The sequence below is a fragment of the Theropithecus gelada genome, chromosome 2 (assembly GCF_003255815.1).
Source record: "Theropithecus gelada isolate Dixy chromosome 2, Tgel_1.0, whole genome shotgun sequence".
Lineage (NCBI taxonomy): Eukaryota > Metazoa > Chordata > Mammalia > Primates > Cercopithecidae > Theropithecus > Theropithecus gelada.
In genome coordinates this window covers 46,406,551-46,422,102 of record NC_037669.1, presented here as the reverse complement: position 1 = coordinate 46,422,102, position 15,552 = coordinate 46,406,551, and the positions used below count along the sequence as shown (strand labels likewise).

Below are 15,552 nucleotides of genomic sequence, written 5' to 3'. Positions count from 1 at the left end.
TGATTGGTGCTATCTATGAAAGTAGAAACGACTATCATAAAGTGATGGCAGCATGCAGGGCAGGGGCGCAGGGAAGCCGCACGCACCGGGGAAGGCTACTTAGCCATGACATTCCTGTTAAGACGCCCACCCAGGGATGAGGTGCTCAACCACACGTACATCCTGAAACCTAGTTCCAGCAGAGGGGAGAAGTGCAGTCTCTAAGAAGGACTGAGTCTGGCATGTCCAAGGGCCCCACAGAAGGCCAGCAGGCCAGAGGACAGTGAATGAAACGAAGGGACCAGACAATCAGGCCAGAGGGGTAGGCAAAGGCCAGACCCTAGTCGACCAGGGTAAGGCATTCACATCTGATCCAAGGGCATGAGGCGGATATGGCGGGGGTTCTGCGCAGGTGAGCGGGGGGCTCAGATTTGCCAGGTGCAACCCCAGGGGGCGGGAATGGAACCACATGGCTCGGTTTGTAAGAGGTTAATGAAAACATTGGCAAGATTCTTGTTGGCATTGAGAGATTTGTAATTTTTTTTATGTTGCCACAAAATACAGCAAGTAATATTTTTAATCAACAAATATACATACACACACAGCAGTCATGTGAGAATAAACACCATCTGGACAGTGCTCCCCGCACCAACAGAACCAGAGGGGAGGCCTCCGGAGCCAGACGGGACTGGGTGCTTGGTGCCACAGCCCACTGGTCACAGTGCCATCAGAGCTGGCCAGGAGGTCCTGTGTGGTCAGTGGACAGAGGGCTAACATAGAGCAGTGCAGGGGAGGAGGAGCTCTGCCTACCCTCCAGCTGCATGTTGCTGCCCCAATTTGTTAGCTTCTCTGAGCTTCACTGTCCCCACCTAGAAAATGGAGCCTCCCTCAAGGCTGGCCTGGCTGTGGCGCAGCTCAGGAACTCAGTGCTTTGCAGTCGGACCATCCCAGGTTTGAATCCCAGCTAAGCTGCATACCAGCTGTGTGACCTTGGCCAGGGAACTTCTTAGCTCGAAGTCAGTTTCCTCATCTGTTAGATGGAAAGAATTAATGGTACAGACTTTACAATGATTTCCAGGATTAAATGAAGCAATCTACAGAAAGCAGTTGGTACAATGCAAATGATATTAGCTATTAAGTGAAAACTGCAGAGTGCTACACAAATATTAATTATAATCCATACCAGGCACATATTGGGTACATAAAAATATATGAGTTCAGCAATAATAACAACAGTTAGCATTTGCCACAGACCATCAGCACTGTTCTAAGTGCTCTCCGTGTAACTCTGCAACCTTGAGTAAGTCTCTTCTCAGCTTGTCCATATTGTACACAAAATTAAATTGCACAGATTCTTTTTAAAGCGCCCTCCAGCTCTGACATCCTGTGGCTCAAACCTGAACCAACCCTCACCCTGGAGTAACAAGGGGACGCCAAGGAGAGGAGCCTCTTCCCTGCCACTACCCTGGCACACTTGGATGGCACCTCCACAAGTCTCTGATGACAAAGTAGAGTCCAGGAAGAGACTCTCTCTCCTCCCCTCTCCAGCCCACAGTCCTTGCCCTACAAGCTCCATGATGGAGGGTGGGAAGGCGTGCAGAGTGGGGAAGGCCCATAGACAGTCTGAGTCAGATGCAAGGCCAGGCCAGGGAGAGGCCCAAGCCTCAATCTAAGCCCCCCCAACCCCCAGCCACACACACACACACCCCCCTCAGCACTTCCACCTTAACAAATGCATTTGTAACCCAGATTCCACTTCCTTCCAAGGAAGAAACCAAAATTTGACCCTAACCAAAATGTTGCCTTCACCCAAAAGCAACTGTGAACTTACAGGCAAGTTCCCAAAGGACTACAGCTTTCTTTCTTTCTTTCTTTCTTTTTTTTTTAGAGATAAGGCCTCCCTATGTTGCCCAGGTGGTCTTGAACTCCTGGGCCCAATGGATCCTCCTGCCTCTGCCTCCTGAGTAGCCAGGACTATAGGTGCATGCCACCATATGGGTTTCTTTATTAAACCATACAGGTCTATGAGTAAGTCACATGGCCACCTCGCGACTAAAAGGTTGTAAGGAGAAAGGTGCCATCTTAAAAATCTCAAGTAGGTATTATCAACAACTGAATGAACAAGGACAGGAGTGAGCAGCGTGCAGCTGACCCAATATAAGGTCATGATATAAGGTCATGAGGATGAAAGTCGTGATTGTAACTGAGTTGTGCCACCTTACTAACGCTACCTACCTACTGATTAACATTCATCCAGCACTCACTGTGCACAGACCATCTCACTAATCCTCACAATGCCACACCCACCTTCTACTTGAGGAAAACAAGGTAGAGAGAGGTTAAAGAACTTGCCCAGCCCATGAAGCTGCAGGACCAAAGCCTGATTGCAGGGAAAGCCGCCTGACCCCGGGCCTGTATGCTTAACTGCTGTGCTGCTCTGCTCTGAGGGCAGCCGGCTGTCCCCTCAACAGCAAGAGCAAGGGGAGATGCACCTGCTAAGCAGCACTCACTGCCTAGAATGGCCCCTAGAAGGGACAAACACCACAGAAGCTAAAGCGATAAAAAGCAGAGGGGCCAAGATTGCTGCAGAAAGGCCAGGGAACCAACTGACTCTCAGCAGGCTCAGCCTCAAAGGGGACTGCATGCATTTCCCCGACTCCCCTGTCTGGAACCAGCCCCCTATCGACCTCACCCCTGCCAGCACCTCCCCTTACTCTGCTTTGCTTTCCTCGCAGCACTTATGACCACCTGGCACAACAGACCCCAAGCACTTCTTTATCTTCATTCCAACAGCACAGCGGTTCCATGGGCACAGGGATTCCATGATGCTCCTGCTGTATCTTCAGGGCTTAGCACACTGGAGACACTCAAATGTTTGTGAACCACATGAATTAAATATTTATTAGAGGCCCGGGTCCATAACATGGCACTAGCACGATGGAGTACATAAAGATATGACATCCCTGACCCTTCTACTCGAAGAACTCACGGTCAAGCAGGGTGGAACAGACAGACACACAGGGAGAGAAGACAAGCCACTGAGCAGTAGATACGAGCAGCCCTGCTAAGGGCCCAGGAGGTTCAACAATGGAACTCTGAGTTCCAGCTACAAAGGAGAGAAGGGAGATAGCTTGAATCGGGCCTGAAGAGACGATGGCAGAGAAAAGGTGTGAGCAGAAGGTGGCGTTCCAGAGAGAGGCGTGGCATGAGCAAAGGCACGGAAGGGAGGGAGCTCCAAGGAGCACCATGGCTCAGTCTGGCAGGGACATGAAAACATCAGGTGTGAGGAGCTTCTGGAGCTGCTGGAGTGCCACCTGTCAAGGGCCTTGGATGGCAAGTCAAGGAAGCTGGAACTGGGAATCAGTGAAGGCTACAAGCAGGGACGTGGTCAGTCTTCTCTTTGCACAGGAAGATCTGGCAGAGCAGGAGGTGAGACTGAGATGACGAAGGGGCTGGTAGCAGGGGCACCACCACAACAGTGCAAATCAGGAGGAGGAGCACTGAGAAGTGTGACAACTGAAGCAGTGACAGGGACGGAATGGATACAAAAGACACCAAGGAAGTAAAACTATTTAGACCATCTGACTGAATGCACAGGTAAGAGGAAAAGGGAATGGACGGAATAGCGTGATCTCATTTGTACTTGCAGAAAGAGTCCACTTGTATCCACGGCCTTGGGAAAATTCTGAAAGGATTCATGAGAAATTGTGACCAGCTGGCATTTAAAAATAAGATGCATTCCACAAGAAGAAAAACTCCTAAAGTAACAGGGATGGGGGAAAACTGATAGCAAGGTCCTGAGTCTGGCTCGCGGGAAAGAGGCAGGCATCGTTATTGAGCCACATTATTGAGCTCTGTGTGTCATGTTCCAAGTCCATCCATGCAGCTCTGTTCCACAGGCAAACAGGCTGCACAGGAAGATGCAAGAGGCTACCTCTCTAGAAAGATGTTAGGGAATCCCTGGCATATGAGAGCCTAGGGCAGGCCAGAGTAAGAATGTAATTTCCCCACACTCCAGAGGCAGGCAGCAAAGCTCACGGCTAGAAGAGAAGACCGCAACCCAAGAGTGATAAGGGTGCCTATTTAAGGCTAATGACAAAAACGACCCTGACTTGCTGATCCTAGAGCACACTCCATATGCCAGGCTCCGGGTAAGGGTAATCCCTGTACAGCAGCCGCCATTTTACAGATGAAGAAACTAGAGTCGGGGAGGTGAAACGTGGGAAGTGCTAGGGCCAAGACTCAAATCCAAACCCTGGACACTTAACAGGGACCCCTGCACAAGTAAAGGCAATAACATGGAGCTGCTCTGAGGTGACAAGTAACCCTTTTCATAGAAGGGAAGACTGGGAAACAATAGAATGATTTGCAGTTCCCACTTCCCCCACCCACTGCTTTATGGAGCCCCAGGAAGATGGACGGGTGGAGCATCCGTATACTCACAAAACAGACAACCTACTATAAAAACTAATTGAGTGTCAAGGTGAAAATGAGCATGTTTTTAGCCTTAAAAATGTTAACTACCTAGGCACATTTGGGAAGGCACAATGGGGAAGCAGTTCAAGCATTATTCTTTGCGTTGAAAGTTCACACAGTTTACAAAGCGAGGCATCACAGGCAGAAGCGGTGTCATCGTCCTCACTCCAAAGATGAAGACAGTGATGTACAGAGAGTGACTTCCCAAAGTTATACAGTGGGTCAGCAGCCAAGACAGGCCTACGCAGCCATACTCCATCTACTCAAAGCAGTGTTTTCCGAGGGCCTGCTGGGTGCCAGGCACTGGAAAACCAGGAAGAGATAAAATCAGCTCAGACCTACAGCAAGCAGGCAGTGTGGGCTAGGGTAGGCCTAGCACCACGACAGTGCCAACACGGCCAGTTTCAAAAGGACAGGCTTCCCAGACACTCAGCCTGTCAGCTCCTGGTGCCAACACCCCAATTCCCAACACCCCAATCTATGTAGAGGTGTTGCCCAACCCCGTGATCCGAAAAAGATCACCCCCTTGCCTAAGGCTGTTGCCTTGGAGATTTTGTTCCCTAGCTCTTCAGTTTTCTATGAGCTGAAATTAGATGCACCGGCTGCTCACCACAGATGTCAATCCCAGAAAGGCAGAACAAGAAGAGCCCTCGGAGACCTCCTACACCAAGCATGGCACACACAAATGCCCATAGGAGTTGGGCAGGTGGTGGAAACAAATAAAACAGGCCTGATTTTAAAAAATAAAATGTATAAAGCACCGTGCAAGGATACCATGGTGTAACTGTGGTGAGACTGCATGGCCACATGAAGAGCGTAGCCACCTCACGACTCCAGCAAAGTGCTGCCATATGAGAATGGCAGACTTTCCATTTGTTCCTCAAAGAAAGTTAAAAATCAATTTTATGTAAAGCCTCCCAACTTTTAAATGGTAGCAATTACTTAAAATCAATTAATATCATTAAGTTTCTGGACTCATAGTTTGAGGCAAGAAAAACTGAGCCAGTGGCTTAAAAGTTTATCCAACAAGAATTTTATTGACTTGTGCCAAGCTCTGGCTTAGGTGCTGAGGACAGAGAGATGAAGAATATGTGGCCCCTGTTCATGGGGCAGTAAGGAAGTAAGTGTGGAATAGATCATTTCAGCCCAGGGCAGTAAGCCCTGGGAGGAGAGCACAGAGTCTGCAGAGGACACCACCGAAGGCTCCTTCTGAAGGCAACACTTGCACTTGGCCAGCCAGGAGGGGAGGAGAATCACAGGCACACATGCATGAAGCAGCTTAAGGTCCCGCAGGAGCAAGTGTCCCTGCAGGGAGGCACAGTGAAGGCAGAAAGTGGCCCCCACACATGGAGGAAACATGCCTTTAACTGAGAGGCAAGGGAGAGACATGAAAGGACGCGACACAATCAGTCTCAACTCTGAACAGTCCCTGGGACACGAGAAGCTGGTCACGGGCTGCCTCTGGGAGCAGGACCGACAAAACACAGCAGAAGGGAGATGGGCTTTTCCCTGGGCACCTCCTTTTCAACTGTCTGCATTTAATGACCATCTGCAGGAAACCTGTTCAAAAGTAAAATTTACCTTTTTAAAAAAATTAGCCTGGTAGCACCAGAAAGTATAGATTTGTAGGAAGCAAGCTAATAAAGAACAATTTTTCAGCTGGTCAAGGGGAAGACAGTGTAGGCCTGAACTGAGAATAGAAAGAACAAACAAGAGAGGACAAAACTGAGAAACTGCTGGAAGGTGAAGCTCAAGACTTGTCATGAATGTAGAGAAAGAGAGGAATGTGGATGAAGGACTGGATAGTAGAGCTACTCACAACAGAAGAGATGAGGGTCAAGGGGGCAGAGAAGAAACGTGGGTGAGCCCCATTTGGACACAGTCAATTAAATGTACCCATGGGACATGCATGGGGTGCTGGCAGGGGCATGTGGAAAGCTCTGGGTTGGATATTTAGAATCCAGAAGTCACGGGTACATAAATGAGGATGAAAGAGAATGGCCAGAAACAGGGCGCAGAAGGGATAGCGGGCTCAGAAAAGGTCAGAAGCTCCTACCAGACACAGGAAGGGCAGAGACGGTGGTTGATGCTGGACACCAGTGCCACTGTGGAGAGCAGAAATGACCCCTTCCAATAAAGGGAAAAGGCAGCACTTGAAACCTGGGAGGATCAAGGCTGCCTTCCAGTGCAGCACCTTTACTTTCCAAATGTGGGAACTGGCCCGAGATGAGCCTAGTAAGGGTTACAATTAACAACCACCTTACATTTATATTATTTTATAGATATATCTTTTACATACAGAGACCTTCAACATTGTACTGTGATACAAGAAAGGAGGAATGTAATGGAATTTCATCATATATGAGGGTCATATGCTGAAGTCAGAAGGTGGAAATAACTTTTTAACTATTGTACTATTTAGATTGTATTACTGGTTACACTGTACTACTATTACGATAAAATTTAAAGGACATTCAACCAAACCCTTGAGAGTGATTCCTTCTGCACCTAAAGTACAGTGTGGTTGTGTAGACAGTCCCCTGCTGTCATTCTCACACATAGTGAGTTTCAGAACCTCCAAGGCAGAAAAATGGAGCGCACCAGAGGGAAATCTACACGCAGGTGTCTGGGCCTTCAACCATCCTGTCTTTAAGATGAGCCTCCGCTCCTCAGCAGCTGAGACGGAAAAGGTAGAGAGACCTAAAGCACTGTGCTTCCCTGCAGAATTTGCTTTACCTTGTTTTCTAATGCGTCAGCACTTGTCAGAAGATGTGATGGATTCAGGAGCATCAAACAGAATAACACATGTGAAAGCAGCTAGCCCAGAAACCGGCACACAGTGTGAACTCAAGAACCGTTTGCTGGACTTGAAATCAGAAGCAGATACTTTTCATTGAAAAGTAGCAGAGAAGTTGGCCGCCTGTTTTCTGGCTTTCCAGCTGGCAATTCCTGATGTGGGCTCCATCAAACTGCACTCATCCAAACAGTTAGCCAGGTGAGCTTTACAGCTGTAAAAGACCAGAGAAGAACTATAATGCAACCCCTTCGCAGTGTCTATGCTAAATGGGTGCATGGAGATGCTACATCATATCTCTATCTTGCACATAAGGAGAAAGACTCATCCTTCTGAAGTGTCAGGGCATCAGTCCAGGTCTGGGATTTTCTGTTTACCATACTGCCTTTAAGCGAGTCAACTAAGATGAATGCTGCAACCAAAAAGCAGACATTCTAGGGTGAACAGGAACCCAAGCACAGAGGTTAACATCCAGCAGGAACAAAAGAAAGAAAAGGAAAAGTAATAATGTAAAACATATCATAAGGAACTTCCATGTTCAAGCTGAAACAGTCAAGAAGGCAAGCTCAGAAGCATTTCACTAGGCAACCACGTGACAGAAAACAAAGTCTGCCGCACACATCCAGAACAGTGTGTGTTAAAGCCTGGAAGAATAAGATTCTCATGCACAGCTGCCACAGGATCGCCAGCTTGGCTAGAGAAGGACTGCCAATTCATTAATCCAAGCATGTAACCCAACATGTATATACTAATGAGCAGACACTATCATGAAAATCCAGGATTTGCCCTCTTAGAGCTCATAAGAGAAAAACAGGACATAGGCACACAGAGAAAGCAGGGGCTGTGACTATTAAAAGATAAAGTTATCAATCTGATAAGGGGCATCCACAAAAACCCTACACCTAACACACATAATGATGGAAGACTGAAAGCATTCTCCCTAAGTTCAGGAACAAGGGGCAAGGACATTCACATTCACAACTTCTATTCAGCATTGTACTGGAGATTCTAGCCAAAGCAAGAGGGCAAGAAAAAGGGCATCCAGACTGGAAAAGAAGTCAGTCTTTATTTGCAAACAACATGATCCTACCTGTAAAAAGGCCTAAGAAATCTACCCAAAACAAAACCCTAATTGAACTAATAAATAAGTCTAACAAGGTTGCAAGATATAAGGTCAATATACAGAAACTAACTATAAAAGTAAGAAAATGAAAAGAAAAATAAAAGTAAGAAAACAACTCCATTCACAATAGCATCAAAAATAATAAAATGCTTGGGAATACATTTAAGAAGTACGAGACTTGTACACTGAAAGTACAAAACACTCCTCAGAAAACTTAAGAAAGATCTAATGAATGGAGAGATACTTCATATTCACTAATTAGCGGACTCCATATTGCTAAAATAGCAATTCTCCCAAAAGTAATCTATAGTGTCAACACAAATCCTATCAAAATCCCTGTCAGCTTCTTTGCAGAAGTTGACAAACTTATCCTAAAATGTATTCAGAAATGCAAAGGACACAGAACAGATAAAACAATCTTGAAAAAGAACAAAGTTAGAGGCCTTACACATCCCAATTTTGAAAGAAAGCCACAATAATCAGCATGACAGCATGGTATTGGCATAAGGACAGACATAAAGATCAATGGAACAGAACTGAAAGTCCAGAAATAAACCCTTACATTTATGTTCACTGGATTTTCACAAAGGTTCCTAGGTAATTCAATGGGGAAAGAATAATCTTTTCAACAGAGCCTGGAGAAATAAGAGATCTCATGCTGCAAACATCGATTTAGATCAGGATTCAGCAAACTCTGGTGCTTGAGCCAAATCCAACCCACCACATGATTTTGTAAATAAATTTTATTTGGAACACAGTCAAAACCATTCACTTAAACATACTGTCTATGGCTGCTTTCCCCTACAATGGCAGAATTGAGGACCGTCATCCTTTGGTATCCATGTAGGATTGGTGTCAGGACCTCTGTGGATACCAACATCTGAGAATGCTCAAGTCCCTTATATAAAATGGCAGAGTATTTGCATATAACCTACACACACCTACTATGCACAAAGATATCTTATAGCTCAATAATAAAAAGATAAATAATCCAATTAAAAATGGGCAAAAGATCTGAATACACAATTCACCAAAGAAAATATATGGGTAGGCACATGAAGAGATGCTCAACATCATTAGTTATTAGGGAAAGGCAAATTCAAACCACGATGAGATACAATTTCACAGCCACTAGAATTGCTCGAATCAAACATAATAACAAGTGTTGGTGAAGATATGAAGAAACTGGAATCCCATATATTGCTCGTGGAAATATCAAATGGTACAGCTTCTTCAGCAAACAGTTCAGCAGTTTCTTTAAAAAGTAAACCTGACAATTCATAAAATTCATAAACTGAATGACCCAGCAAATCCACTCTCAGGTATCTATCCATGAGAACTAAAAACATTTGTCTGCAAAAAAACTTGTATAATACATAAATGTTTATAGCAGCATTACTCACAATAACCAAGAAGTAGAAAAAATTCAAATGCCCTCAACTGGTGACTGAATAAGCCAAATGCAGTACATACATAAAACAGGATACCATTCAGCAATAAAAAGGATAGACTATCGATATATACTACTACATCAATGAACCAACATCAAAAACACTTGCTCAGTGGAAGAAGCCAGACATAAACGCTGCATGAATCATTTACAGTCAGTCCTCCATATCCATGGATCCAATGGAAAACATTTGAGAAAAAGGAATAAAAGATAATATACCAATAAAAAATAATACAAATCTTTAAAAACACAGTGTAACAACTATTTACATAAAGTTTACACTGGGTATTATAAGTAATCTAGAGATAATTTAAAGTATACAGGAGAATGTGTGTAGTTTATATGCAAATACACCATTTTCTATAAGGGACTTGAGCACCCAAGGATTTTGGTATCCATGGGGGTCCTGGAACCAATGACCCATAGATAAGTCATTGAAAGACCAAGAGGTGACTATCTATGAAATATCCAGAAAAGGTAAATTTATAGAGAAACAGGATTAATGGTTACTTGGGACTGGGAGTGGGAATGGGGAGTGATTACAAACAGGTCAAGGCATCTTTTTAGGTCTTGTAAATGTTCTATAATTAGATTGCGGTGACAGTTGCCTAATTCTGTGTAAATTTACTAAAAAGCATTGAAATGGGTGAATTTTATAATATGTAAAATGCATCTCAAACTTTTTTTTTTTTCAAGAGATAGGGTCTTGCTATGTTGGACTCAAACCACTGGACTCAGGTGATCCTCCTGCCTCAGCCTCCCATGTAGCTGGGACTACAGGTACATACTACTGCACCTGGCTTAAACCTGTTGTTTTTTGTTTTTAAAGAAAAATCAGTGTCACCAGATAGAACCTTTCCAAAGCTCTGCTCCTGACCAGAGAACTGCAGTGTGGCCTCCAGAACAACATGTTCACAGCCCTGCCTGGCATTTAGGCCCTGAGTCTGGCCTCGCCACCTGCCACATCCTCAAGCATCCTACCCTCCTTGTGGCTGCCAAGCACGTGGGCTAAGGAGTCAGAGACCCTGAGGTTCCAGCTCTGTGACCTTAGGTTACTTCACCTCACTGAACCTGTTTCCTCCCTTCTGAGATGGGGATAATGACCCCTCACAAGGTAAGCATGTGGAATTTCTGAGGTGATGCTCCAAATACACCAGGCACAGTGCTTAGCACAGAGTGAATATGCACATGCCTCACAGGGCTGGCTTAGGCCACAGTCAACATCTCCTCCTGAGAGGCACTGCCTGACCATCCCACCTCAAGTGGGCAGCCCCAGTAGCCTTTGCACACTTTTTGTTTCCTCCTTAGCTCTTGCAGCTCTTTGAGTCTTTTGCCTGTGTCTCTTCTTTTCTGGTCCATTCTCCCTACTGGGCTGAGGTCTCTATGATGACAGTGTCCTCGGCTTTGTCCCTCATTGTCTCAGCAAGGCCAGGCCCAGTGCTGGACAAGTAACATGAAGACAGTGGACATTCACTGAGGTGAGGAATAACTGGCGGCTGCAGGTACAGCGCTCTGGCACACGGCCTCTCTGGCACTGGCACACTGGGGGACTCTCTTGTGTGTCTGACTACATTCTTCCTGATCTTCCCCTCCGTCGTGGTCCAGAATCAGCCTCATGGGAGCAATGCATGATGGTAAAGTTGATCAAGCCTGGAGGGGATAATGACTCTGGGAACATGCAAGTGACTGGAACAGGATTGAGCTCAGTGATGGGAAAGGGGAAAAGGTTGGTGAACAGTGAGGTGTCTGGATGCTCACAAGCAACCAACGTCAGCTGAATCACCAAAGGCAGCAACTCATGTGGAGAGGAAAAGAGGGAAGGTGGACACATATGGGACATGACTGCCATGTATGCCTTCTCTTACTGAAGGACGAGGTTAAATGTACTGGTTGAAACAAAATCTTTACATATTTCATACATTTGCTCTGAAAACTGGAGTTGAATATAACTGCAGCATTTTGCATTCATTAAATTTCTTTTACCTTCCATGGAATTACGGTTTGAACACACTTTGTGAATGTATGCAAATTAAGTATGTAAACTAGCAAGGCCTAGCACTTAATCTTTTTTTTTTTTTTTTTTTTAACATGGAGTCACTCTCTGTCACCCAGGCTGGCGCAATCTCGGCTCACTGCAACCTCCGCCTCCTGGATTCAAGGATTCTCCTGCCTCAGACTCCCAAGTAGCTGGGTGTACAAGTGTGTGCCACCATGCCCAGCTAACTTTTGTATTTTTGGTAGAGGCAGGGTTTCACCATGTTGGCCAGACTGGTCTTGAACCCCTGACCTCAGGTGATCTGCTCACCTCGGCCTCCCAAAGTGCTGAGATTATAGGCATGAGCCACCACTACTGGCCACTAATACTTAATCTTAAAGGGACTAGAACACTTTTTAGGACCAGGCCTCAGGAATTAAATACAAATCGTCATTAAGAATATTCAACTTGCTCTAAAGAAGCTGGGGCAGCTCTTCTTTGGCATCTGCCTCTCATTAAATTAACTCATTTGTTCACTTTGGCAACTGTTTTGTTGATCTGGCAATCTTTTTCACTCACTTACCTAAAGACAAGGTGAATTCCTCAACCCTCAAGCAACTCTGCTAACAGAAGAAGCCCCTACACCAAAACATCCTTTCTTCATTACCATCACCTCCTTTCTTCAGTTTTCCTCTTTCAAACACAAGCAGAAGGAAGGACATGGCTCTCATTACATGGGGCTGTGCACTTTACTGTGCACCTCTGGACAAGTCATTTATTCTCTCTGATTAGTTTGCCCAGCTGGAAAAGAAAGCAGTCAGTCACCAAAGTCCCTTCTAGTTTTAAAACTAAGTGGGGCACTAACATCCCTGTAAGGACAGGTGCGGGTATTGTCACAAAATTTTCAGGCTGCCTTGCATACATCATGGGCAGTGGGGTGGGGAGGGGAGGGAATTAGAGAAGTGAGAAAAATTTGCTTTTTGCACCCAAAAGATCTTAATTAAAGTCCCAGAAGTTACTTAGGTTAACACCTTGGGCAAATTCCTTAACCCCTCTAAGCCCAATTCTCCATCTTTAAATACAGAGAATTTATATGTTGCAGAAGTATTTAAGAGAACTCGAAATAAAATGTACCTGTCTTATACAACACTCAAAAAACATGAGGTTTCCAATCAACTTGGAAGAAGGCACCCCCAAAGGCACTCCCCTGAACCTCTGAAGACTCCAACTTAACTTTCCAACATTCCCCAAAACAGGAGACCAAATCATAAGGGTGAGAGCACCCAAACAGAGCCAAGCTTATCTTTCTAAATTCCAATTCAGGTTCCTCCCTCTCGGCCTTCCAACACAAGCCATCTCCTCCCCTGTTTAATCCTTGCCACAAGGGAGGTCAACAAAACTATACAACACCTAAAAAGCCCCAAATGTGCCAAGTACTCTGCTAGGCTAAGAAGAGAGGCCTCCTCAAAGCACTCTCTCTGTGCGTTTCCTTAACACTTTCACAGAAATCATCTTATCCTAGGCAGTACATAGGATACATACACATCATTTTTTTTTAAACGTGGCCATTGAGGCTCAAAAGAGATTTTTACCCAAGGTCACACAGCTAATGAGCACCTGCAAGACCTCCTAAAGTCTGTCTTTCTAAGCCACCTCCCTAATTCCTCCTTAACTAATTCACCTGTAACCAGCTCTGTGCATTTCATTTAATCTTGGTCCCCTTTACTGGGTTCACTCATCTCTCCACAGTTACTTACAAAGCACCTGCAGGTGTAGACACAGGTGTAGGAAGAGGCCGAGCACAGCAATATGCCCCGGAATTGGCTTGTTTCAATCCCAGTTCTCCCACTTACTATTTACATGACCTTGGATCAGTTCCTTCACCTCTCAGTGCCTTAGTTCTCCTTAATCTTTAATAATGGGCTAAACAGGGCTGTTGAAAATTAAATCAGTTACTTATACAGGGTTTAGTCCAACGCATGGCCCCTACCCTGCAATAAGGGCTGCTTTTATTCTTCTGGGTTCTGGGGACAGTCTTCAATCAGGCAGGAACCTTAGCCTCAACAAGCTTACACTCTAGCGGTAAATGCAATAAACAAGTAAACAATTACCAATAAAAGTGATCATTGTGATGAGTGCTATGAAAATAATAAATGTGTGACGGGGGGTGGGAGGCTACTTCAGATTGGGTGGTCAGGGAAGGATTCTCAGGGGATAGCTGAACTACAAGAATTACAAGAAGGAGCGGGATTTAAGGAGAGCTGAAGGAGAGAGAACAGCGGGTGCACAGACCCTGTGCTGAGCCAGCGGCACCCTCCAGGAAAACACGGCGGTCCTGAGGCTGGGGACGACGTGCGGTTGCCACGCGAGGGAAATGGCCCGAGATGCAGTCCCAGAGGTCGGCTGGCACCGGCCAGCTTTGGAACCAAGTAAGGCAATATCCAAGCGCGCTAGGAACCCACTGGAGGGTTTCAGGCAGGGAAGGGGATCATATCTGAGCTATGGTTCTTCCAGCGCCCCGCAGATGTGCTGTGGAGAACAGACCGGCGGGGAAGAGCTGACTCCCCAGGCAAAGCCCAGGTGGGAGGCACCGCGTACCCAGAACTGAACGCGCGCACCTGAGGGGACACTGGCTAGGAGGCCGGGCGCAAATTCAAGAAACGTAAAAACTAAGCGACCGAAGCCAGGACGTGGCCAGGGCGTCCCTCGCGTCCCAGGGGCCTCGCACCTGTCTCGTTCTCCACTCCTCCCTCTTTGAAGCCGGTGTCGTGAAGCTACAAGGCTGCCAGCCTCGGGCTCGCGTCTCGGTGCAGCCTCTTCCTGGCCTGAGCCCCAGGAGTCTCCCAAGCCCCACGTCCCTCACGCGTGGAAGAAGCATCGGCCCCGCGCTCCGCCCCGCACCTCCCCCGCCCGCCCGCGGCCTCCACGCCCGCCCCGGCCCAGGCGGCGTCGCTCACCCGGACACCCTGCAGCACCCGGACCCGCTCCTCCTCGTCCACTCCGAAAGACACCCTACGGCCCTCGCTGCTCTCCGTGCTCCCCATGGCGAGCTGCTGGAGGGCGGGCAGCCACCAGACCCGGACCCGGCTCCAGAGCAACCGAGCCAACAACGCTTTCCAGGACTCGCGCGGCCGCGGCACACGGCAACAAAACCACGTCCTATTGGTCGCTGCCGGAGGCTTCACCAATCGGGTGGCGCTGAGTCGCGGTGCCTTGTGGGGGTTGCAGTCCTTCCGTCTGGAGGGGTGGGGGCGTGGCTGTCTGCGCCTGCTAGAGTGCGTTAAGCTGTGGCCGAAGATGTGTACCCGCGGAGGCCCTGGAGTGGCGGCCTGGGTTCAGGACAGGGTCATGTTCTCGCTTTGGGAGCTCACACTTGAGGGAGAGCCAACGGTGATGTTCTAAGGCCAGGAGACGCCGAGAAGGCCAAGGCGCTCATCTGGAGGCGAATTTCTGAGGGTTCACCGCTTCATTCATGCAGCATACACGTGAAGAGCATGACAGCGCCGCTCAAGAAAGCGAGTGTCCTGCCCTTGAGAGGTTTACAGTGCAAGGAGGGGAAACAAGTGAAAGGCCAAACACGCACGCAAGGAAACTGACGGTGATACACGGAAAACTGCATGGTGATGCCACGAGTGAAATGAACAGAAGGAGGCCTCTTAATTTCAGCGGCCAGAGCAACTTCTGAGGCAGAAGCTTTGAACTGAGCCCAAAGGAGAGTAGGATTTATGTAGAAGGTAGGGAAAGAGGTTTTCTGG

General features: G+C 46.9%; 1 protein-coding gene across 4 annotated transcripts in view; it reads right to left on the bottom strand.

Annotated features, from left to right (window-relative positions):
- Nucleotides 1-14,927, bottom strand: part of CHCHD6 (coiled-coil-helix-coiled-coil-helix domain containing 6) — a 241,147-nt gene extending 226,220 nt beyond the window's left edge. For 3 of the 4 annotated variants that reach the window (XM_025377587.1, XM_025377588.1, XM_025377589.1), the window contains exon 1: nucleotides 14,755-14,927. In XM_025377587.1, coding sequence (XP_025233372.1) covers nucleotides 14,755-14,841 — 87 coding nt within the window. In that variant the 5' untranslated portion in view covers nucleotides 14,842-14,927. The remainder of the gene's footprint in view (nucleotides 1-14,754) is intronic. The other variant, XM_025377586.1, reaches the window with a different exon arrangement.
- Nucleotides 14,928-15,552: the final 625 nt, after the last annotated feature.